This window comes from Gobius niger (assembly GCF_951799975.1).
Source record: "Gobius niger genome assembly, chromosome: 21".
NCBI classification, from domain to species: domain Eukaryota; kingdom Metazoa; phylum Chordata; class Actinopteri; order Gobiiformes; family Gobiidae; genus Gobius; species Gobius niger.
Window position 1 is genome coordinate 7430511 of NC_136872.1, and position 24795 is coordinate 7455305.

General features: G+C 42.8%; 1 protein-coding gene across 2 annotated transcripts in view; it reads right to left on the reverse strand.

Annotated features, from left to right (window-relative positions):
- The window catches only part of ank2b (ankyrin 2b, neuronal), a 154599-nt gene that overhangs the window by 104622 nt on the left and 25182 nt on the right, over positions 1 to 24795 (reverse strand). The window contains exon 1 of one of the 2 annotated variants that reach the window (XM_079579543.1): positions 3603 to 3869. The exons of the other annotated variant lie outside the window; for it this stretch is intronic. Within the exon in view, the coding sequence (XP_079435669.1) occupies positions 3603 to 3689 (87 nt within the window). The 5' untranslated portion in view covers positions 3690 to 3869. Of the gene's footprint in view, positions 1 to 3602; positions 3870 to 24795 lie in introns of those variants that run through there. 2 annotated transcript variants of the gene reach the window in all.

Below are 24795 nucleotides of genomic sequence, written 5' to 3' on the forward strand. Positions count from 1 at the left end.
TTATTTCACATCCACCTTCAGGCCACTTTATCAGAATATAACGATGAGTGCTGTCTTACCTACTGCCTGGATGCTGAGATGGTCTCAGAGTTTTCACAGCAGTTCAGATTTCTGTAAAACAAAGAATTACAATCAGTAAGCTCAGTAAAAACAGATAAAAAAAGACTATGGACTTCCTCAGAGTTTTATGACAATAAGGATCAACTATCATATAAAAAATCAGGATTGATATTTATATATGTACATATTATATTTGAAGTCTAAACACTTGTGTACTAATACTAAAGTCCAAACCACAGGTAAATGTTTTTGACACAAACATTTGAGTGTCTCACCTCAGCGTGTTCAGCTCCGTCTCATCAGGTCTTTCCACAGCTGGACTCCTCAGTCTGACACTGGACACACAAACCATTTCAAAGATTATTTACTAAATTACATGCTGTTTAAAACACTGATCAGTGCAGTCTTACCTTCAGCCTTGATGCAGAGTCAGGCTCTAAATCTTCACAGCTGTCACTGTCTGGGAATAAAAGAAAATCTTTAATCATAACCAGTAGTATTAAATGTTGTGGACAGGCTGCACCTGATTTAACATTTGAAATAATGATATTACAGTAATATGGCCAAAGCTAATATGTAGATGGTCCATGAGTAAAAAATGCACAAATGACTGTGCTGCTGCTGCTGCTGCACTTTTGCACAAGAACACTCAGTAAATTACCCTTAAGTATCTATTTGCTGTCTTTAAATGACACGTCTGGAGCTTTACTACTTAAATTTGTATCACTAGTATTAGACAGGCCACTGTGCAGTCACCAAATTAAATAATAAATGTGTTTTAAGGTAGAGCAAGCGCATTATTCCATTTTTCAAATATAAAAAAATACTGAAAATAGCAACAATACATCAAACTCTCAGAGCAAACACAAATATATCCAAAGACACACTCACCTTATGTCGATTAATGAGAAATAAAACAGGAAAGGTCCTGTTTTCTGCTGTTTCTGCTGATGATGCACTGAGGGCTGTCGAACACTTCTCTTTTGAATTCAAAACAGTTCAGAGCAACCTGATTGGCTCTTTCTGTACATGTGACATATGACCTGAACCAATCAGGGGCAGCATAGGTTACAGCTTAGTTTTGTCAGTTACGATTATTAGACAGTCAAGTCCCCGTTACAGGGGGGCAGTAGAGGACACTGGGGAGGTTAGTGAGAGTTACTAAAACCATGTACTGGATAAAGACAAAAGCAAGTCAAGCCAATGTTCAGCCTATATTATTCAAAACGGGAAAATCCTAGTAAGTGGGACAGAATCTGATAATGGATACTTTAGATTGAGCGTGAGCACAACAGGACGACAAATAATCATTACTGGCATCATGTAAAGTTAGTCAGTACTTGTAAAACTCTTTTTTTGGAGCAGAAACATGTTGCTGTAAAATGGAAAAGCAATTAATCACAATTTTCTCTTGAAAATGTACTTCTTACATGGAATAGAGGGTTAATGCTGAAAATTTCAGGTCTCCTAGTAATTATAACACTTTATTTCATGTTGCGACCTTAGTTGGAATTTACAGTGCACCGGCTGCTGAACATTTGGACCTTACGCTTGTGTTGTCTGTTTCAATGTCCGAACCACACTTTGCCCTTTAAAAACATAGTGATTGATTGTTTCTGTATGTTTTGGCTTCAGCCTAGGCTGGTCTTACCATACCCTCATACTCGTTTCGTACAGAGGGTCTGGATCTTCACAATTGAGCTCCGCTTTCAGGTGGGAGGGGTGAACTCCTTTTAAAGTTTGAAACAATTGGATCTGATTTCACCCAATCACTAGCTCCCTCGTGGGGAGTAAAGCCACGACATCTTTGCCAGCAATGAAATTTGCTAAACATCCCTCTTGCTCCGACTCCAAGTCTGGATATTTTGGAGCCAAGACAGAACGGACAGAGCTTCTATTACTTTCGTATCTCCTACAACCCCCGCCTCCCCCGCTCGCTGAATGGTAGGTTGAAATTGAACCGATGTAACGCGGCCACTGAGATCAGACCCAGAGGTAACATGTAGGGAAATGATAATTGACCGGAGTTCCACCTATCACTTGATTAAAATATCTTTATATCATCAAAACAAAGACTTTGGGTCATTTTTCTTCAAAATCTTACGGAACATCATTGTATTTTAGCAAATAATGGCACTTTGCAAAGGGCACACAAAGGCACGACCCAGCCCTGACCCTAACAATATCTATGGATAAATATCTTGTGAAATACTTTGAATGATTGGATTTTTCTGCTAAACTAAATGCACTTTCTTGTTTCTTCATGTGTCTTGATTCTTACACTGTGCTAACAACCAAAACCAAAAAAAGTTCAATTCCTGAAGATGCAAAAATGTAGAAATCAGTTTGAATCGAGTAAAACTTGACTTGAGCCATCGTTTCAACTGATACACACCAATGATGGCAATGTGTGCATTCCTGCGCTGGTGCAACATGTGCCAGACTTTCACACTTTGCATAGCGATATAGTCGACCAATCAGAGCCGGTCGATCTTTGGGTTGTCCTTTTACATCGCTTGACAAACACATAAACGTACTATGAGCAACAGCAAGCAGTGGATTCCTCCTAAATGTGCTGCTGCTGTCCATTTTCCACCAACTTTGACTCACTCGAAACCCAACAAGCATGATGTCAGCGCAACAGATCCCAGTACACTGCCAGGGTCCGAGACAAGAGCGCACCTGCGCCTTCATCAAGCTCCACGCCGCGCCTCGATCACCAAACCTCCAAAGACACGAGCACCTTGGCCCCTTTGACCGAACCCACACCGCTTCACTTCCACCCCAGCCTACAAAAAAAGAAGCTGTAATCTCGACCCACGCGGCGCGAGAGCTCACACAAAGAGGCGCGCCGAGCCTTGGGGAGAGCGGGCGGACCCACCCTGTCAGCATCGCGGCAGCCTCCTCCTCCTCCTCCTCCTCGTCCTCCTCCCGTCAGCGCTTACTACAACAACAACAATAACAAGGAGGCAGCACACGGGAGAGGAGAGCCGCGGGGGTCCCGGGCTAACAGACTTCCATCAAACACGCTATTAATACGGGAAGAAACTGGCGATAAACATATCAATCCTTGGGCTATGGAGATGCTTTGTGTATAGTCGCTCAGTACTCAATGGGGACGCACATGACACCCCAAATTATGAGTTTAAATTCTAATATTAAACTAGATTACATTTTGGTCGTGCTTTTGGCTTGATAAAATTGCATTTGCATGGAAGTTGAAACCAAATTTGCTGTTCTTGTTCTCGTTATTGGACTGTATGGAGCTCAGACTGCTTAGAGCCATTGCAATTGAACATTTTTTTTGCATTATTGTGCGGCCCCAGAGCACATCCTTTGCCACAATTGCGGGTTTTATTAATAAATGATGCCGCGCTACGATGAAATGTCATGATTATTTTAAATGCAAGGCGCTGTGAATAATGTAGAAAGGACAAGAGGTTGGGAATGAGCGTGATTTCCAAAATGGTACATCCTTGAATTTCTCTGATTAGAATGATCCAAAGCGGGGGGGCCCCATCTCTCTCCATCACCCACTGTACCTTTTTGGGTCTCTTCCTCCGCTGCCCCAGCCCGTTGAGGCGGTCACTGGGCTCCAGCCTGAAGTGGGAGTGGTTGTCCTCACTCATTCCCGCGGCGTTAAGTCCAAAAAAAAGTCCCCGGTGTTTTTTTTGACCCTCGGGTTAAAGTCCCCGCGGTTCCAGTCCGACCCCCCCCCTCCTCCAGCGGTGAGTACACACACACAAAAAAAGCGTCAAACCCGGGGGCCCGCACGGACACCTCTCTGTCTCGGGTTTTGGTGTGGTCTGGCGGAGGGTGAGCGAGGAGCGAGCGGTGAACAGGCACAGGGACAAGAGGGGAGGGGAGGGGGAGTGGTCCGCGGGGTGGGGGGGAAGAGGGAGGGGAAGAGGGAGGGACCAGCAGCGGTAGCAGGAGGAGGAGAAGAAGAAGAAGAAGAGGGAGCACAATGGTGTTGCCATGGGAGCAGCGGCCTGTCAGCAGTGAGAGAGAGGAGCGGTCGCCACACACACAGATGCACATAAACAAACACGCGCACACACACACACACACACACGCGCGAGGGGAGGTCCTACACTGCCTTTATGATGACAATAAAAGCTGGTGGTTGTATTTTATACTACATGGCGATTCAACAGCGTTTACAAACAGGTTGGACATGTGTTAATGCGTGAATGGAAGAGGTTTTTAAAGTTAAAATCAGAATTCTGGTTAGGGCTGCAGGGTTTATCGATGTCTAGTTGCAATCGAGGTTTTGACAATAACCGAACCTCAAGAAGCTGAGGCCTTGTGAGTGATAGATGTTGTTCACCGATCAGAATTATGGAGCCTCTGATCTCAGCTTTAGATACAAACATATAAAAAGGCCTGAGTTTCAGTAAAGCTGATTCTGAAGGGTTTAGATGGACTTATTTTAGTCACATGGCTGTCCCCCAGAGGTACTCTGAAGGTCGGGGAAACTCCTCCAGAAGAAGGCGCTGTCCTAGCCTGGCCTTAGCCAATCCGTAAACTCCGGTCAATTATAATTTCCCTACATGTACGTCTGGGTCTGATCTCAGTGTCTTCAGCGAGCGGGGGAGGCGGGGCTTGTAGGTGACGTCACGCATTTGCTGGATGTAGTTTGGCAATGGCGGCGGATACGAAAGTAATGGAAGCTCTTCAATCCGTCCTGGCTCGGCTCCAAGATATCCAGAAATTAAAATTGAAGCCTTGGAATGCGCAAGAAATGCCCCCAAGAGTTACGATGGCTGCTTCACTCACTCGGGCGCATTTCTACGTCACGGCCAAACGCTAGCAAAAATCAGATCCAATCGTTTCAAAGGAGTTCACCCCTCCCACCTGATAATGGAGCTCAATTGTGAAGATCCAGACCCTTGTACGAAACGCAGTGAGTACGAGGGTAAAACCAAATCTTTTTGAAAATAGAGTATTGTGTGTGGTTCTGAAGAATATGTAGTTTGACTAAAGTCTAAAAGCAACGTGACTTTGTTCACTCATCATTTTTGCAGTTTATGCATTTCAACGAATGAAATATAAAAATCCAAATCCAATTGCAATCACAGTATTTGTCCGAAAAATCGCATTATTACATTCAGTGTATGGCTATAATATTACAGAGCTCATTTTCATTTTTAAATCCAAAATAGCACTTGCTGTTTTTACAGAAAGAGCCAGTTTGTTTAATTCTAGAAGAAGTGGTGATGAGAACGATGCACCTTGTTTTGTTCCGCCTCCTCCCTTTAGGTTTATTAAAACCTGTTTGGAGTTTGTTTTTGAACAGGCAGTATTGGGGCTCGGTATAATTTATTCTTATAACAAAAGGTTGTGCAACTAATTGAAATTGAATTGGAATCCCATTCTCAGCTAGTTCAGCACCTGCTTTGGAGATCGGAGTAAATCTTTGCCCCCAATTATATTTAAGATTTTTACTAACAATTTCACCCAGCTTCCTTTAGATCGACCATTTCTGTGATGTTTATAGTTTCACTTCCTTATACACAGACAGGAAGTGAGATAGATAGAGAGAGAAAGAGAAAGATTGATCAAAATGGGAAAAAGACACGTATATGAACACACTGTATGACCAAACAATAATGTGAGGAAATGGACAAAAAAAACACAAACCTATGAATTGAATTGAACTAAAGCACCGACATGACATACTTCTTTTCAAAAGCGAAGCACTTGTTTGAAAAGCAATACACTGAACATGTAATTGCAATTTTCTGTCACGCCGCAAATGTATTATGTGCACTGTGGCAGAAACAAGGAGCAGTGGAGCGCGAGGTATGTGGAAAAACTGAAGCACTACAGGAAAGGTGATGAATAAAATACATGCTCTGGCTGCCTATATATATATATATATATATATATATATATTTCAGGGTTAAAGATTGTGACTGTGCTACATCGAAAGGTCAGGCCAAATACTGTAAGCAAATTGCCTGAGCAGACACAACAATACAGTAAGTGCGTTGCTTATGTGTCGAATTTGTTTATGGCAGCACCGCCCCGGCTTAAATATAATCTAGTGTAATCCCAGGTTTGGTTTTTCACCAAATGTGGGATAATAATGGCTTTTATCCTTTGACGAGCGCATAAGCTGCTTCTAATACGCGCCGCTTCCACCATCAAGATTGGCAAAAGTAGAAACGAGCGCCCAATTTAGTGACACCAGCTTTTGCGGAGCGTTATCAAAGGTTATATGTGCGTACAGTGAGAGAACATTAGATATTCAGCAGGTCTTATAGCTTCTACATATACACCATTGAGCACACATGTTGACATATACATTAGAACTGTGGCCAACATAATCTATACTGGTACTGGTATCGGAAAAATGTAACAGTGCCCAACCCTATTGATCGCATAGTGGATAAACACAGATTTCAGAGGCATTGCATAAGAGATACAGTGGGGAAAAAAAGTATTTGGCCAAAATCCAATAGAATATCTATGTGAAACTGACCAAATACTTATTTTCCCCACTGTATACATATGGATATTGCGCAGTAGTGCTACCATCTGTACTTCATGGGGTTTATTGCGACATAGAGAGCACGCAAAACTGTCCTCCACATGTTTAAAACCTCCAGGATCCATCGGTTTGACTCCTTGGAACCAGTTGTACGCTCAGTGTGTTCTTCAAGGCATCACGGATTAGCCAGCACGCCATTAGCTGAGAGTGAAATTTCGTTTTTGCCGATTTTATTCGTACTGTTGCCTGCAGAATGTGTTCCAGACCAATTTGAAATATCTATTGAAGTTATTACAAGCATCGACCACTCATCTGCAACCTTCCCTGACCTAAAAGCAGCCTTGTAGCAGAAGTCCCATGTCCCGGTAAAGGATCAGAATGGACGGGGCGTCAGAGCAGATCTTGTGTTGGTGGTAACTCGGTCAAGCCCGGTCAAACACGCAGCCGTGCCGTGTTTCTATTCATCCCGAACACATCCAGTCGATATCGCTGCGCCCAGTGTGGATTACAGCCCAGACACTGCACACACCGCAAATCCAAGGCCCGTCAGTCTTTGTGTGTCCTCCTCCTCACCCCCCCCTTCCCCTCGCTCGTATATCCTTCACAGAGAGGGGCCCGAATAACATTGATTGGCTGCATCTTAATAACACCCTCCGGCCATCGTCGCCGTCCCAGCAGGCAGGCAGCGTTTCATTAGCAAACCACGCCTTGAAATTCCACACAAGCGCTTTATCATATAGGAATGGACTCGGCAGAACCTAAATAGTGATGTATTAAAAAAAAAAAACAGATTGTGGATTGGAAAGTCTGTCTCATTTTTAGAGTGTAGTAATAGTCCATAAGCAGTTTCACTAGCCTGGACTATACTTTTCCAATTCATTACAGAGACGTGTAGTCTGGGACTGGGTATGATTTATTTGAGTTCCCCGTGGGCGTGATTGACGAGCAAATCAACTAATCAGAGAAAAGTCGGATAGAACGGAAGAGGCATGTTTTGTAAACAAAGGAGGTTGTGTTTTTACGATGCCATGGGCCGGTAGAACTGAGACAAATGTGAAAGATCTATGTTGTTTTTGCCACAATGACCCAAGGATGCAAGGAGTCATGAGCAACTCTTTGAATCGTAGGAAAAGTCCACCACTAGATCAGCACATATGCTTTACGGCTGTTTCAATGTACAAATGGAACGAGACACAAAAATGCAGAAAAACAAGAAGGGAATCCTCTTAGAGAAGATGAAGCATCAACATCTGGTTCTTCTGACCGTCAAAACACAGAGGACACAAGATCGTCTTCGTCCCTCAGCCTTACCCTTGTAAACAGAGACATGTCGTGATTCAAGTTTCAGGCTTCCCCTACCACTATAAACATGTACAATAGGTGAATCCCATCAGCCAGAGATGGGTCCCCGGGCGCGGCATTGTGGTCGCCTACTGCTCCGTACGGGTTGCCCCGGCGGTATAGAAGGATGGGTGAAATTTCCCTATGGGGACAATAAAGTATACCTTAACCCTAACCTTAAACATCTCTCACAATATGGTCTAAGTAGATTCTAGTCGTGTTCTGAAATATACAAACATAATCAATAAAGAGTTCCCTTCAAAAAAACAAAAAACACCAAACTATGATCCACAGGACGCTCCTGATGAACTGCTGGGACGGGGATCTGTGTGATGGGTGTATCGTTGTCCCCGAGCAGTGAGGCAGGCAGTGGATGCAGCAGCTGTTGTGTCTGTGAGGTGGTGCAAGGTGAGGGCACTGTCTGATCGATCTCACACTGAGGGGGGAGCGCCATACCATCACAGTCACGAGTGTGTTTAGAGGCACCAAACAGCTGTAAAAAGATCAAAGACAGAAACATGCAGGAGTGCCACTTGGATATACTGGTTTTGCTTTGGTGCTCAGCATGTAGCTTCAAAAAGATACTAAACGGAGAACGTAAATGGGCTTTATTGTAGCATGGCCGTTTGATTGAACACATTTCTATCAGGATGCAGCTTTGAAACAGTAGAAGGTGGTCGTGTGCACCATAAGGGCTGGAACCACAGAGCTACATAATAGAGATCAGCGGGTCCCCTTCAGCCCCATTCATAGCAATGATCCCGAGTGGTCTGTGAAATTGACATGGCTGCCCAACCTCCTCCTACGAAGCCTGTTCCTTAAAAGGGCAAAAAGGCTGGTAGCCGGTCCACAGCACTCCAGAGCCTGTCAATCATAGACTGAGGCTTCCACTTTTTATTTCTAATATATAAAAACCAGCGTGGTTAAAAATATGCTACATACCCCAGTGTTGTCACATGGGTCACAGCAATTATTAGAAAACATAATACTGTTTGGAGCTAGGCTTTTAAGCAGTCCAAACTAGCTTCAAAGCTACATAACAATCCCTTTTCCAAAGTGGAGTCGCCCCCTGGCCACAAGGGGGTGGTATTACAGCAATGTCAGCTCCCGGCCATGAGGACCAAAGAGAAGCGCTTTCCTCACCCACTGGCTGAAACACAGTCAGCTGTTGCAGTACATTCTTTTAGCAGTAATACATTCAGTACATTCTAAAACAGTAATAACCGTATAGAAATACTATTAGTATTAGTAATTAGTATTACATTAATATAATCATACAACTATTATACAGTACAGCCATCTTCTGTAAAAGAAAGCACTACAGAAAGGGGATCAAATCCAGTTTCCCATTGAGTCCTGGATACACTGTTCAGAGTTGGTTTGGCTGAAGTAACGATGTATTGTTTGCACTAAATGACAATGTTAAGCCACACAAATCTTCTATCGCTACAACTGTTCTGGCTAATGTTCGTTCAGAGAGGATAAGACGTATTACATTCGTCTGCTATGCTCTTCAGAAGATGGTGAAAGACTGTTGTGGAGCGGAGGGAGCGGAGGGAGCTGCGCAGGAGGAAGAGGGAGGAGGAGGTGGAGGAGCCGACCAGTGCAGGACACCACGCTCTGAAACAAGAACAAACCCAGGTGGCGTTGCACTGTTTCAGAGGAGCACACTTTCCTCCAGGTTTCCCCGTCCTCCAAAAACATGCTGCTCAGTTTGGTCCACAATGGCGGCACACTCAGTCGCAGCGGCTCAGGACTAACACCTGAACACAATATTGTATATATATTGTTGTACATTTGTGCAATGGCAAATAAAGAACTTACTTACTTACTTACTTAAAGGGACTATAAGGAGTTTAAAAATGTTCAAATTAAGTATTTTCCTCCACCTACATGTTCCAGCCATGTCCTAATGTGTAGAATGAGCTCAGACCTGTTCACCACAACTGCCTCTAAAATCCTGCACTGTCACTCAAAAATGTGTCACTTCGGCCCGAAGTGCCGTCATGCACGATCTTAATATAGAAGGTGCAGTTACACATGTGGCCTGAGGTGGCAGTAGTGAGTATAAAATGGCGAACTTGCTTCCAGCCCCTTTAAAGGAAAAGGCCACCGTTTTTACATACTGAGATATGTTCTTACCTTAGCTTTGACGAGTTCTTTAGGACCTGTCTGATCTTCCCCCGTGCCTTCAGTCATGTAAACACAGCGCAGACGGCGTTAGCATTTAGCCTCTCCCCCTCTCCTCTATAGCTCCAAAACAGGTCAAGATAGAAGCTACCAAGCTCTTCCACGTTTTCCCTGTTTAAATATGGTTACGTGAAGTGTTCCACTACAAAGTATAATTACACAAAATTAAACAATGTTAAAGTAAAGTGAAGATTACTGCGCGGATTTCGAACTACTCCTGGTATTATTACACCTTACAATATAGTTCCCCCTTTTATCCGCTTAGAAAATCCACATTATTTAATTTTGTGTAATTATACTTTGTAGTGGAACACTTCACGTAACCATATTTAAATAGGGAAAACGTGGAAGAGCTTGGTAGCTTCTGTCTTGACCAGTTTTGGAGCTATAGAGGAGAGAGGGAGAGGCTAAATGCTAACGCCGTCTGCGCTGTGTTTACGTGACTGAAGGCACGGGTGAAGATCAGACAGGTCCTAAAGAACTCGTCAAAGCTAAGGTAAGAACATATCTCAGTATGTAAAAACGGTGGCCTATTCCTTTAAATGTGTGATTACACCCCTTGGCCCCGCCCCCTGGCAAAAACGTCTAGCTCCATCACGGCTTATGCCCAAAAACATAGCTTTATTGCCCCTTTTACAACATGTGAAATGAATATAGAGAATCCCAGTGGGAAATTTGTCTTCTGCATTTGACCCACCCTTCAATACGACTGGGCGAAGACGAAAATATATTCCTGGTTTGATTTAGCTGTCAGTAATTTTGACACCTTTTGGTTCACATTTTCTTTTTCATACCGCAGGCAGTGTCCAACAGCATCCGCAACACTGATGAACAAGTTCTCTGCTTATGTAATGAGAATCATGAGACCACTTATCCCCCACCTAATGAGAAAACAGGCATTTAATCCACCACGGAGCAGCTCTTTATATTCCATCAGATGTAACTCCGAAGATACAGCTCGGAGAAGCGCTTTCTGATAACGCTGTATGTAAGCTCAAACCAAGCATGTTTCCCCTCCGCCTACAAACCTTTAATAACACGGCACCTGCACGTCCACCTGATGTGCGATTTCCCAACATCAAAAAACGAGATATGACGAGTTCTTTTTTCCCCCTCTTATACAACCCAGGAGAAGTCATTAAAATGTGACAAGTGCGTTATGTCCGCACAAGCCACACAATCATTTGCTAATGAGGCGGTGTCAGCAGTTTCACCCCCCTTTGGATCGGCGTGCCAAGTCACTGCAGCAGCCGAGCGAGACGAGATGGATTTGTGCGACTTTTGCGTCTCCAAAAACATGCCCTGCCTTCCCTCTTCGCCGCGCTTTAGCATCATGTCCAGCAATGCGGCGCGTCACCGTTGCTTTAATCACATGCACAACACAGATCGATGGCACGTATTGACCACTTGGTTTGTGCGTCCCACCAGCAGCTTAACCAAAGCAACCCCTTTAGGCCTGGACGATTACCCCACGCAGATCCACCCCCCCCCCGGCCTCTTCCCGGCAAACGCCCGGAGCCGTGACTCCTCACTTTCACGAGCCGCGGCGTTCTGAATAGACCCATCGGCACGTCGTCACCCAATCCACAGTGACATTGACCCGGCCCGACACCACATCCATTTAGATCGGACTGGGAGGGGGAGAGAGAAAAAAAAAGTCATGTTCCGAGGACAAAAGAAGGCACGGGGCAGCTCAAAGCCACACATTGACTTTCATCTAGATGCAGAGGCCAACAGAGGGATGCTTTTTTGCGTTACGTCGGGGATGGCTCTCGGAAAAACTTGAACGCACTCATTTTTGGTTCAAGCGTTTCAGCGTTGCACCCACAGCGGCTGATCCGATCCACTGTCCAGGATGTTAAGTAGCCTTCTTAAGAGTAGAGTGGGAAAGACCATGATCATGCACAATCGTGGATTATGTGGATTAAGAGTAGGTATTAGGGACAATATAGAGGGCGTGGGGGGGCCTGTGCGGAACCGGCCATTTTCAGTAAAGTTAAAAATTGTAGCTTCCAAAAAAGTTCACCAAAGAAAAAGTTCTTGAAATGTAGGTATTACAAAAGAGTCAACTGATTAGCCCTTAAATGCGACTCAGTTTGGGTAAATGCGCAATCCATAGCACTAAAAACCTGTCAAACCATAAAGGAGGTAGCCTGGCTAGCCAGACTATACGTGAGTTCTGATGGCTGGACTTGACAAATGGATCAATCAATCAGAGAAAGGCGTGGTTCGTCCTACATGGCAGCTTACCAGACTGTGAAAAACATCCAATATATCACAACAAGGGCCGGGACTTTTTTCGAGGTAAGGTTTAAAGTGATCAAAAATATGAATTAAAATTAATCAGTTTACTTTAGTTTTACTGTTCAGTTTCCTTTTTCCTGACGTTGCATAGGGGCAGACACCGAGTACCGCCATAACACATTCACTGTCAAACTTGTTCATTCACACAGTTAGGCCGACATCAAATAGATCATTCTGTGGCCATACGCCTTTGCTCTGCCCAATCCCGTCACGCTTTGGAAGCTAAGCAGGGAAGGGCCTGGTCGGTATTTGGATGGGAGATCGTTTGGGAACACCAGGAAGCCTAGCGAGTATTGTGAGCGAGTAGTGGTTGGTGGTGGTCGGAGGGGCTGATGGCGCAGACTGGGTACCCCAGGGCAGCTGTGGCTACAATAGTAGCTTGCCACCATCGAGTATGGAGTGAACAAAGAATGCAATGTAAATTTTCTTTGAGTGTCCAGAAAAGCGCTATATGAAACCGATCAAATAAATCAAACTTTGTCTTTGAAGTATTTGAAATGATCACACAGGCCTCACATATCCACAAAAAAAAGTTCAAATGTAGAAAATACAAAGACGCTTGAAAGTATACCTCTAAAAAATGATGCTTAAATGCGATTAATTACGATGAATTAATTACAAAGGTCATCTCTAAAATGAAATCTTCTTGACTCTTGACTCATCTTTTGGCTACAACTGTCCAGGCTATAGTTCAACATTTCATCACCAAGGCCTTTCAAAACTGCACACCAAACATTTTTAGCTTTTATTCCGTTAGCAGTGACCAAACTCCTAAAATTTCAACTCTAATAGAACACCTTTCCTAAAGTCTCACAGCTCATCCGTCCACAAAACAAACAGGGACAACACAATTCCCTTGACCACCATTACGTGAGCACACAGTCTGACAGATCCAGCCTCTGTTTGGTAGACTCAGCCTGGTGCACAGGTGTCGGGCCGGCCTGAATAGAAGCGCTTTGAATCAAAAATAATGTTGATCTGCATTTTAAAGCCACGGTGTCTTTGTAGAGGCTCCAGTGAGAGCCACGCGCCCTGTCAGCTGGCCGCCTGCCTGCCACCGTCGGGGAAGGATAAGGGGGTGCATGGACCAGTGCCAGCCCCTGAATCTTTCATAAGGAGATGAGAGGGAGGATGGGGGTCCGGAGAGGGAGGGGCGCCGTGGACCAGCCAGGGACAGGTTGGCAGCGCTTTCCAAAATGTGACAGAATTTTCATTTCAAAGAGGCTTTCCTTTTTCTTTTTTTACATAGAACCGAGACCAGACTCTAATCCAGCACTTGTGGATGACCCGTCGAGACACACTTCACTCGCCAAAAGAATGGGAGGTATTTAAGAACCAATGTGCTTCAAAAAGATGAGGTCCTCTTTCAGAGCGCTGGTATCGCTGAAGTAATCCTCTTCTAGTGTGCCGCTAAGCCTTTGTGCTCACTCATGTCTAGTTAAAGGATTATATTTTGGAGACATTTCTCAACTCTCCAGAAACCTGTTCAATAAAAATCTTAATTTAAAGTTAGCTGTCATGAAAGAGCAGCATTCAATATTATACAAAGCAATTATTACCGTGGTACGTGGCAGTCACTTCCAAACTGGTTCTTTGTTAGCATTTTGTGATGTAATATGCAGAAACTCTTTTCAACACTGCAGCCACATCGAGTACAGGCTGATGAATCCTCGGCGAATATTCAAAGTTATATCTCAAACAAAAGCATGCTAATTAAAGACCCAAAGCCATCCATTTAAAGGAATAGGCCACCGTTTTTGCATACTGAGATAAGTTCACGCAAACACATGTAGCCAAGTGCATGTAGCCTCCTTTTCCCTATTTAAATACAGTTACGTATTTAAATATGTAACTTGGGTACACGGGGAGAGGAGGAGAGGCTACATGCTAATGTTCGGTGTTTTTGCGTGACTGCGCACAAAGACCAGACAGGTACGCATCTACTCGTCTAAGCTAAGGTAAGAACATATCTCAGTATGTAAAAACAGTGGCCTATTCCTAAATTGATCATTTTATACTCACCACTGCCACCTCAGGTCTTACACGTAACTGCAGCTTCTATATTAAGCTCGTGCAGTGACATTGCAGGATTTTATAGGCAGTTGTGGTGAACAGGTCTGAGCTCATTCTACAACATTTTTAAACTCCGTATAGTCCCTTTAAGCTAGCAATATAATGTAAAAAAAAAAAAAAGAAAAAAAAACTTTAGCCCAAAACAAAACATACAGATCACTAGATAGTAGTAGAAACATATTGTAACAAGAGGAGTGTGCAACAAAGAAGGCTAGCACCAGCAGCTAATGACCCTGCTAACGCTAAAGCTAAAAGAGTTCGGGAAATTCCACAGCTACCATGAAGTTGCCATCTTTGCAGCTGTTAGCATACATTTCCACTGACTAACACTAGCTAAAAACAGCATAAAAAAGCCGTGGAACAACTCTACTAGCTGCTGAGTTACTGCTGGTAAATACATCTAACTCACTGTGATGTCCAAGTGTTTTAATGTGAACAATAACTCCAGTATTTTAACTTTTAAAATCTCCATTAGTTTACAATTGGTGCTAATCCCATAATGCTTAGCGACATGACATCACATTCACGAACTCTATAACAGTTGTGATGAGGCATTGATCACTTCAAAAGCACATCAATTTTGACCCAATGCCATTCAGTGTGTAAGTTACCATTCACACTTTTTATTACTCAAGCTAATTTTAAGCTAGCAATATAACATACAAAAAAAAAACTAGCCAAAAAAACATATGAATCACTTGATAGAAGTAGAAACATATTGTACTAAGAGGAGTGTGCAACAAAGAAGGTTAGCACCAGCAGCTAATGACCCTGCTAACGCTAAAGCTAATAACAGTCGTGATGAGGCATTGATCGAGCTCACGGTCCCGCCTACAGACTGACAGTGCTAAATGTGGCACAGCGGGTCCCAGTAATGATCGCCCTCTGCTATGGATGGGGGCAAAGTCATGACTTCCATCACTGACAGAAGAATTTTGGGAACACTATGAGTAATAACAAGTATGAGAATGACTAGAAACAGGCTGAGTCATCTGGGGTATCGTTGTTTTTACCAGAAAGCTTTGCAATGATTGTGAATGGATAACACTGCTTTACCAGGAAATCGGTTGTGTTCACATGACGTCACAAAGAGCATACAGTTAAACTATAATGTGGATGGCTTAAACTGTTTCGGGAACCTCAGCATTGACTATGTTTTGAAACAGGCCCGCTGTAGAGAAAAGTTACGGTGTCCTTAGAAGCCCTTAGAAGTAACAAAGTTTTGGGTGTGATAGAGCGTAACGGAAACACAATCTTGCAGGGGGAAATAGACTGCAGTCGCTTCAGGTTGGTCACTGACCCAGAACCCATTAGAGCTCAGTCTGGTCTCTGGAGTCGATTGGGTTAGAGTGAGTCAGTATGAACAACAGTCAACAAAAACTGAATCCAATAGAACTTAGCTTTACCCGCTTCTTGCAATTTCTCATGAGCTACATGTTGCATTACACTACGTTAAGAATTATTATGCAAATTGTATTTCAGTGCCATAAAGGTTAAAAAAAACAAAAAAATCAATTAAACCCCTGGATGGTATTGTGTTTTCAGGGCTGTTTGAATCACTGACATCAGTCTTAGAAACCTGTGATGATTAGTTGTCAGGTTAAGCCCAGTAAAGGGAAAAACTACTGAAAAAGGATGTTCCACATTATAAAAAAGCAGACCACCATTTTCAAGCCATATTGGAAAGAAAAAGGATCTCTCTGCTGATGAAAATAGTTGGAAACCTTCGACTAGGTATGAAAACCTTTGATATTTCACGACAGATTAAGCGTAATCATTGTACTGCTAAGAGATTTGTAGCTGACTCAGAGCACACACGGGTGTGTAGGACCTTTGATGTTCGAGAGAGTCCAGAGGCACCAGCAGCTTCAAATAACTGTTTGCTGCTTTGTAGCCGCTGTTCTCTTAATCTGGTGTATTTGTCTGGCAGAAACCGTCCTCATTGTGCCTTTATCTGCACAAATCCGTGTGTCCTCTGAATCAGCCACAAGTCTCTTAACAGTACAATGACTGTGCTTAATCTTTCATGAAATATCAAAGGTTTTGTTTGCTTGATAATGTGGAACGTCCTTTTTCAGTAGATTTTCCCTTAACTGGACTTACCTGACAACTAATCATCACAGGCGTCTGAGATTAATGTCAGTGATTCAAAGAGCCCTGAGACACGATACCATCCATGAGTTTTTTTTTCTTTATGGCACGGAAATACAATTTGCATAATAATTCTTAACATAGTGTATATCACATATAACACGCTTCATAGCATGTTGCATCAACATATAAGATATACTAGCATTTTCTATTTTAAGAAACCATGTGCACAATACCAATTTATATACTGTGGCAAAATATAAAGAAACACAAAACACTTTGATTCATTAGTGCAGTAAATCACATTGCAGGATATGCAGTATTGTTTTGCATAATATTCAACACACATAGTTTCTTTGATTTTATACTTATTATGAAAGATTTCATTCTATTCTATAACATTGCTTTTTGAGCAGGCTGACATATTTAAGGTAAAATGCTGATGCTCTATGCTTTTAAAGGTTTTGTAATACATCTTGGTGAAACAGACGTCTTAAAACAGGTGTCTTTCCTGTGCACCTCTGCTGGGAGCGGGACATCACCAGATCGTCTTTGTCTCAATATTTGCCCAATATGAGGTTTAAATCCACTCGGTCTTCGTCCAAATGCTTCATTTTGTTTCTCTTGCTGATCATGTTTTTGTGTGACCTGTTGGACATTGAACCCGGCACGTTCCGCCGCGTCGCTTTAATCCTGCGATAGGTTGTTATGAAAAACGCTGTGCCCAGAATGTGTCTGCACCTGACGTCCCGCCGAGCCGCTTCCCGTCGAAAACAGCGTTGCCACGGCGACCGTATCCGAGCAACCGGAGAGATGCTTCTGCTCTGATGCCACAATGCTGCTTCTTTATGAGCACATCAAAACGGGGGTTCAGGGCTGGAATGAAGCAACAGATCAAGCAAATGAGAAGTGTACAAATGCGACGGCGTTCCCTGCAGGCGGAGGCAGAGAGTCCCAGGGCCGTAATAATGAGCTGTCGGGAGCATAGGAAGTGGAGCAGCACCTGTTTCCAGCCCTGGAGGAGGAACAACATGCTGAGGCTGCTGTTTCTGCACCGTGTTCGATTAATGTGGGGAGTCATTTATGCGATTTATGTGACTTCAGGCCAGGTCTTTATGTTTCAATGTGACAATAACAGACGCAAACCCACCGAGTAAGGAGGAGAAATAATTAAAGGCCAGAGTGAGTTGTTGTGGGAGCGATGAAACCTGTAATGAAGTTCGGGTTGGCACATTCCGTTTTTTCTCCATAAGCCTAATTAGCGCAGCCACCTTCATCTCGTGCACAGCCAAACATCACACGGAGAACCACACCAAAGCACTGACGCGGCAGCTGGCATGGGCTGGAGCTTCCACAACTTACAATTTATTCTTTTTCTATTTTGGTGCTTCTTTTCCCACCTGAGCCGAGCACATTTTCTCCGGTTTGGCTTTACCCAAATCGAAAAGCTTAGAGAGAAGAGCGTCAACGTCGGGGCATAAAAAGTGACGAAAACGAGGATGAGAACGCTCAAAAAGCATCAAAAAGTGACACAAAAAAAGCGACAAAAACGTGACAAAAAAGAGATGGAAAAGGTGTCAGAAAAGCAACACAAATGTGACAAAAATGTGGCAAAAACACAACAAAAAAGTGATGAACAAGAGACAAATATTTGACAAAAACGTAGCACAAACGTGATAAAAAAAAAGCGATGGAAATAGTGTTGTAAAAGAAACAAAACGTGACAAAAAGTGCCGAAAATGCACAAAAAAGCCACAAAAAAGCGATAAAAAATTGACAAAAATGTGCCGAAAACTCACCAAAAAAGCCACAAAAAAGTGATCTAAAAGGGCCAAAAATGTGACGAGAATGTAACAAAAAAGTGGTGAAAAAGTGACAAAAATGTGACAAAATCACAACAAAAAAGCAACAAAAAAGAGATGAAAAAGAGACAAATATTTGACGAAAACGTGACACAAACGTGATTAAAAAAAAAGCGATGGAAATAGTGTTATAAAAGAAAGAAAACATGACGAAAATGTGCCGAAAATGCACACAAAAAGCCACAAAAAAGCCACAAAAAAAGCACAAAAAAAGTGACAAAAATGTGACAAAAACACAACAAAAAATGCAACAAAAAAGCGATGAAAAAGAGACAAATATTTGAGTAAAACGTGATTTAAAAAAGCGATGGAAAAGGTTTTATTCAAGAAACAAAAACATGACAAAAATGGGCCGAAAACGCACCAAAAAAAGCCACAAAAAAGTTATTGAAAAGTGCCAAGAATGTGACGAGAATGTGACAAAAAACGGTGAAAAGGTGACAAAAATGTGACAAAAACACAACAAAAAACCAACAAAAAAGCGCTGAAAAAGAGACAAATATTTGACGAAAACGTGACACAAACGTGATTTAAAAAGCGATGGAAAAAATGTTACAAAAGCAACAAAAAAGCCTCAAAAAAAGCGATGAAAAAGTGACAAAAATGGAAAAAGATCCGTTTAGATTAATTTTGTAGTTCTTAGCTTTCAAAGTGGGGGTTAAGAGGTTAAAAGAAATACGGTTTTCTTTGCAATCTGGAACCACCTATTTTGATGGATGGAAAGTGACAGCCAGCACCTTTTTCCCCCATGAGAAGTTTTCCAAACATTACATCTGGTCCAGTTAGCAGTCGGCCAAAGCTCTTCACTGATTATTTTATAAGCGACGATTCCTTAAAAAAAAACAAAAAAACAGATTGACCTTGTCCCGGGTCAGCTCTACAACGCTTAAACGAAATGCAAGAAAAAAAGCTGCTCTGTCACACCGCGAGCCAAGAGGAAACCCGCTTGTCCCGTCTCCAAGGAAACCCCCCCCCCACCCTCCCCGGCGTCTGAGTCTGTCTGTTGTCACGGCGACGGGCACGAAGGGAACATAGCGACGGAGGCGAGAAGGGTCAAGAGCATGAAGAGCGAGGGGCGGATGGGAGGAAGATGAAACACTGTGCGAGGACGTGCATAAATCAACAACCATGCATCGACCTGGGACATGTACGTTACCTGCGCCCCTCCCCCACCCCCCACCCCCCTGTCTGTCCAGCTGCAAACCCCCCCTGGCCTACTTTTACATGACTTATTTCAATGGGGACAAGTCGGGACAGCGAGAGCGGGTCAGTGGTTTCTGCACAAATGCACATCCGAGAGGTGGACCAATGTTTCACAATAGTGAGGATGATGAAGGGGGAAGGCCTTCGGTCGGCTCGGCATCACAAATAAACAGCATCCATTTTTTTATTTTTTTACAAATTTGAAATGGTTTACATATAGTCTACGTGTGCTGAAGCAGGTTTCAAATGTTGACTCACGCATTTGGCATTATTTATGTATTTATTTACCTGAGATTAAAAAATGCTTTTTCAAGGGAGCGGCAGATGATGCGCTGCTACAATTTCAGCTACAATACTCAAAATAAAATGACGTACAAATGAATTATTAAAAAAAGGAAAAAAAGTTCAAATTTAACCCCTTAACTCCCACCTGAACCGAGCACATTTTCTCCAGTTTGGCTTTACCCCCAGTCCAAAAGCTTCTGGAAAAAAAGCTGTGAAAATAGCAACAAAACTGAGACGAAAACAATGATGGAAAAGTGACAAAAAAAGGGAGAAAACGTTGACAAAAAAAGTGACAAAAAATTGACGAAAAATTGACGAGAAAATGACAAAAATGTGACAAAAATGTGACAAAAATGTGATAAAAATGTGACAAAAATTTGACAAAAATGTGATAAAAATGTGACAAAAATGTGGCAAAAAAATGACAAAAATTTGATAAGAAATGACAAAAATGTGATAAACATTTGACAAAAAAATGACAAAAAAATGACAAAAAATTGATAAAAAATTGACGAAAAAATGACAAAAAACGTGACAAAAAATGACAAAAAAGTTAGAAAAATTAGTTGAATACCCAACAAAAAAATGATGAAAAAAATCTGATGACGTGAGGAAAACGATCCTCTCGTTTCAGGCGGGAGTTAAGAGGTTAAAGAGGTCGTCTCAAGTGCTCTCAGTCTGGACATCATGTAGAAGGATTAGAGTAAACAAAAGCTCTTTTTTCCCACTTCTGTGCGGGCAAATGGAACAGCAAACTGTAAGAGCCAACACTTCTCCATGTGATTAAGATACAGATAGGAGGGCAGTCGTCCAAGCATGGCCTCACAGATAAAATACAATGGCCCAGCCTCCTGGAGGACAAAGAGGGCCGTCCCACTGGAGAACACACTTCACAATGATGGTCAATGAACCTCAGATAAACAGTGTCAATCTTATGGAGACATTGAGCAGAGGCATCCATGTTCAACTGGTCTCCGATTATGAGATATTACATTTGATCAGGATATTATCGGGACTGCCATCTGCCTCCAGACCAGAACCAGGAAAAAACATATTAGTCCAGTGCTCAGGTCTCTGCACTGGCTTCCTGTCACTCAGAGAATAGACTTCGCTCTACTGGTACAAGTCGCTCACTCCATTGCAAAAGAACATGACAGGTATAGGAACCATCTCTTGTCCCAGAGTCAGGACTAAACATGGTGACGCTGAGGTTTATTTTTGTTCTATTGGACAGAAGGTGTGAGACAGATCTCCAACTACAACATTCATGACCAAATCAGTTTACTTTCTTCATTCGATTAACCCCACTTTTCATTCATTATGTTTTATATTTACCTATATGTACCTGCGCTCTTTTCAAAGGGCAAGAAAGTCCCACTATAAGATTTACCTCTCAGCCGATAATAAAATAGTATGGTGTCATGAAAAAGAAATGCATATAAAAATAATCAGCTTAGTTTGTCATGAACGGCCCCCAAAGATTCGGCTCCCAGTAAAGAGCCATGAATCCCATCACTAACGTCTGAAAGAGCAAATGACAAAAACAAAAATCTGATTAATTGATATCTTTGTCAAATGTCACTGTTTTGAAATATGCAACAAATGAAAAAAACGTCTGTAAAAATAATAATAACACAATGTCTTTTGTTTTTATGCCTTTGGTCTGGGCATGAAAAGGTTCCACTTAGCCTCTAGCTCCATCTTGTGGCTGTAGGCAGCAGTGCATGCCCACATTCCCTCCCACAAAGATCCCATTGTAAATCTCAGCTGATCAATGGACTTCACACACTCCAGCTGCATACGTCTCCAGCATCGATCCGTGCGTCCCCCCTGACCTCGCCTGACCCCCTCTCTCTCCCCCCCCCCCCCCCTCTTTTTGTGTGAGTGGATTATTCCTGGCAGCAGCAGCAACAGTAGCGTGGCTTTTTGGACGTGTCAAAGAGCAGAGCGCCGCCAGGGCAGATGCCTGACAGCGGGCCAGGGGTAAAGATAGAAGAGAGGGTGACCCACATCAGCTGATCTGGAGTCAGCTTACACCGCCACACGTCCGGGGCTGCGATATGACGCCCGCGGGGCCTCATATGCAAACAATTGTCTTCTTACAATAAAAAACACGTGAAACATTTGATTATCTTTGATTACACACTGCAAAAAATAGCAATTTCTGTGTCTAGCTGGTCATTAGGAGCATGTTTTGTACGGCTGGCAATGGTATTATGCTAAATGTTACACAGTGTGCCTTAAAGTAGAGTTTTTGAAAGTTGGCTGCGTGTTTTGTCCCATTTCAAAGCCTAACAATGCCCTAAAATAAGTGAATTTGTCCTTGATATGAACTAACTAACTCATGTCAAGTAATCTGTATAGAACAAAATAGGGTTGGGCGATGTCCCCTTAATTGGCCGTTGACGATGTTTACAGTGAACCATCGTGATGGACGATGATATCGTCCATTTTTCATTATAAGCATTTACATAGCCTATATATATGCTGCATATTATTATTTATGCTAGGATAATGTGAGATTGCAGGATAAATGGATCTAAACTAAACATGATCTGAACAGAGTCACGGAACACGACTTTTGCAAAAGAAATGTGTTAAAACTCGTGCGTAAAAGTCTGAGAGGAGAACGACTCATTCAGCGCGTCAACTCCAAGGCTCTTATCACACTAATACAAATGTAAATCGGAGCTTCTTATTTGCATTTGCTCAATTTTAATGTAATTTTTAAGAAACAGTGGGTGAACGGGACAATATTTTGAAGTTTGCGTCGTAGCTACATTTTTGAAGCCGCTCCACGCGCCGCCTGGTCCGTGTGATCGTAACCTCGTAACTCCTGCACCGCGCCTTTCTCTCTCCTCTCTCTTTCTTCTCTCGGTCCTTCGTGAGAATAGTCCACGCGCTCAGCTAGCTCCGATGTGAGCGCCATCTCATTTTAAAACGGTTTAAGTTTCAATACGCAGCAAAGCAAAACAAAACCACGCGCTGTTAAACTCTGAGCTGCAGAGAGAGAGAGAGAGAGAGAGAGAGAGAGAGAGAGAGAGAGAGAGAGAGAGAGAGAGCCCCGCGCGTCATAAACAGAGCAGCTGCGTCTTTACGTTAATAATTACGGCAAACACATCGTGGCTTCTGGCAGGCTACTGACGCTAGCGCGCATATTAGTTACATCCGTGATTTAATTTACAGTGCAATCCCTGCTCAGTTTGTAGGTTTACAAGGCCTACAGAAGACCAGTGCGTGTTTTTGACAGGAGGGGGCGCGGCATCACGATGGTGGCTCTCCATCGTGAGGTTGCTCATCTCATCCACAACCCTAGAACAAAACCATTGCATTTCAAGTGAAACAAAAAATGTATTTACTTTTGAGTGCAATGAGATCTTTTTTTTTCTTTATTTAAAGCAGTACTAAGTAACGTGTTTACCTTAATAAATCCTTTCCGTAGTCCCTGTGGGGGTGATACAAGTGTTTATGGGATGATTGGAGGGTCTTTTATCTCCCCCTGGTGTCTCTGGCCAGAAAACCATGTTTACCAACTTGACTGCCACCGGTGCGGAGCCACCAATACACACTAATGGAATCACAAAAAAGAAGCTAACAGGCTAACGGGCAAAGCTAACTGCGGGCTAACGTCACTTTAAACACTATTTACAGCCAAGTTTGAGTGAAAAAAAATATTTCCATTGTATAATTGGATGCACAGTAACCCTCTGTCCCTTCGCCTTTCCTGTCAGCGTAGTATTTACTCTCCAAGACAATTAAAAAGTTAAAAAATTGTAACTTGCTACTACACCTGCAGTTGCGCTCATGGCCTCTAGGGGGAAGAGTTACTTAGTACTGCTTTAAAGTGATAGTCTGGAAGTCAAAATATATCACACATTTTATAGACTGTGCAAAATCGACCACCTGTTCTTAGATTTTGATGTAAAGTCGCTAATAATATATTGTATTTATTGTAAAGTCCCTCCTTCCCGGATCTCAGCAACTAATCAGAGTCTAGCATCCTCCCGCGTCGACCAATGAGACGAGCTTGTCCTGTCAGGTCCAATCAGGAGGTGAAGGGGGAGGAGCTTGATCATGTACTTTTCGGAAATTCCGTTCCTGCTCTCCTCATTTTGCAAAATAAGAAGGGCTTTCAAAGAGGAGAGGGATTTGATCGTTTACTTCAAATTTCACGCTATCTCTACCGCACTTTGCAAACTCACAGACCGTCACTTTAAGCGTAAAACAAATCAATATCCATATTTCGAGGATGTGTTACTTTTTTAGATCGCATTTGCAAGTCTTTTGACCACCGCTGCCAAGGTGTAAAAAGTCTCTCCTCCATCCCCTACAAAGTCCAAGCAAATGAATATGGCCAAATGGCAACAGTAAATCCAATATATAACATTTGCCGACATAAATCCTAATACAAATTGCAGAGGACACTTGATAAATACTGTATGAGCCGGTCACAGGCGCCACACTGCCCCCTGCTGCCCCCCGCTGCTCAGGAGGGTAATAATCATCAGCGGATTCATTATGGATCTCATGAGTAAATACAGCGTGATGATGGCTCACAGAGGGCACTTGCATAAAACATGAATGCACTACAGCTCCAGGCCCGGGGACGGGGGGAATTACCCACAATGCACTGCACACCGCTACACGATCAATCTGGGACTTGTAAAACAGGAGACAATAACAACGTAGTGCAATAGCAAACAATAGAAATGTCATGTAGTGAATAAAAAGCAACGACGAGGAGTTTGTTTACAGCATTACCACACATGACACCAACAAGGTCACAGGATAGTCATTAATCTTGTAATACTTTGTCAGATATTTCGGAAGTGCAGTTTGTGGCCTCAGTCTTGAAGTAGGATTTGTTTTGTGACACTTACCTGAAAGAGA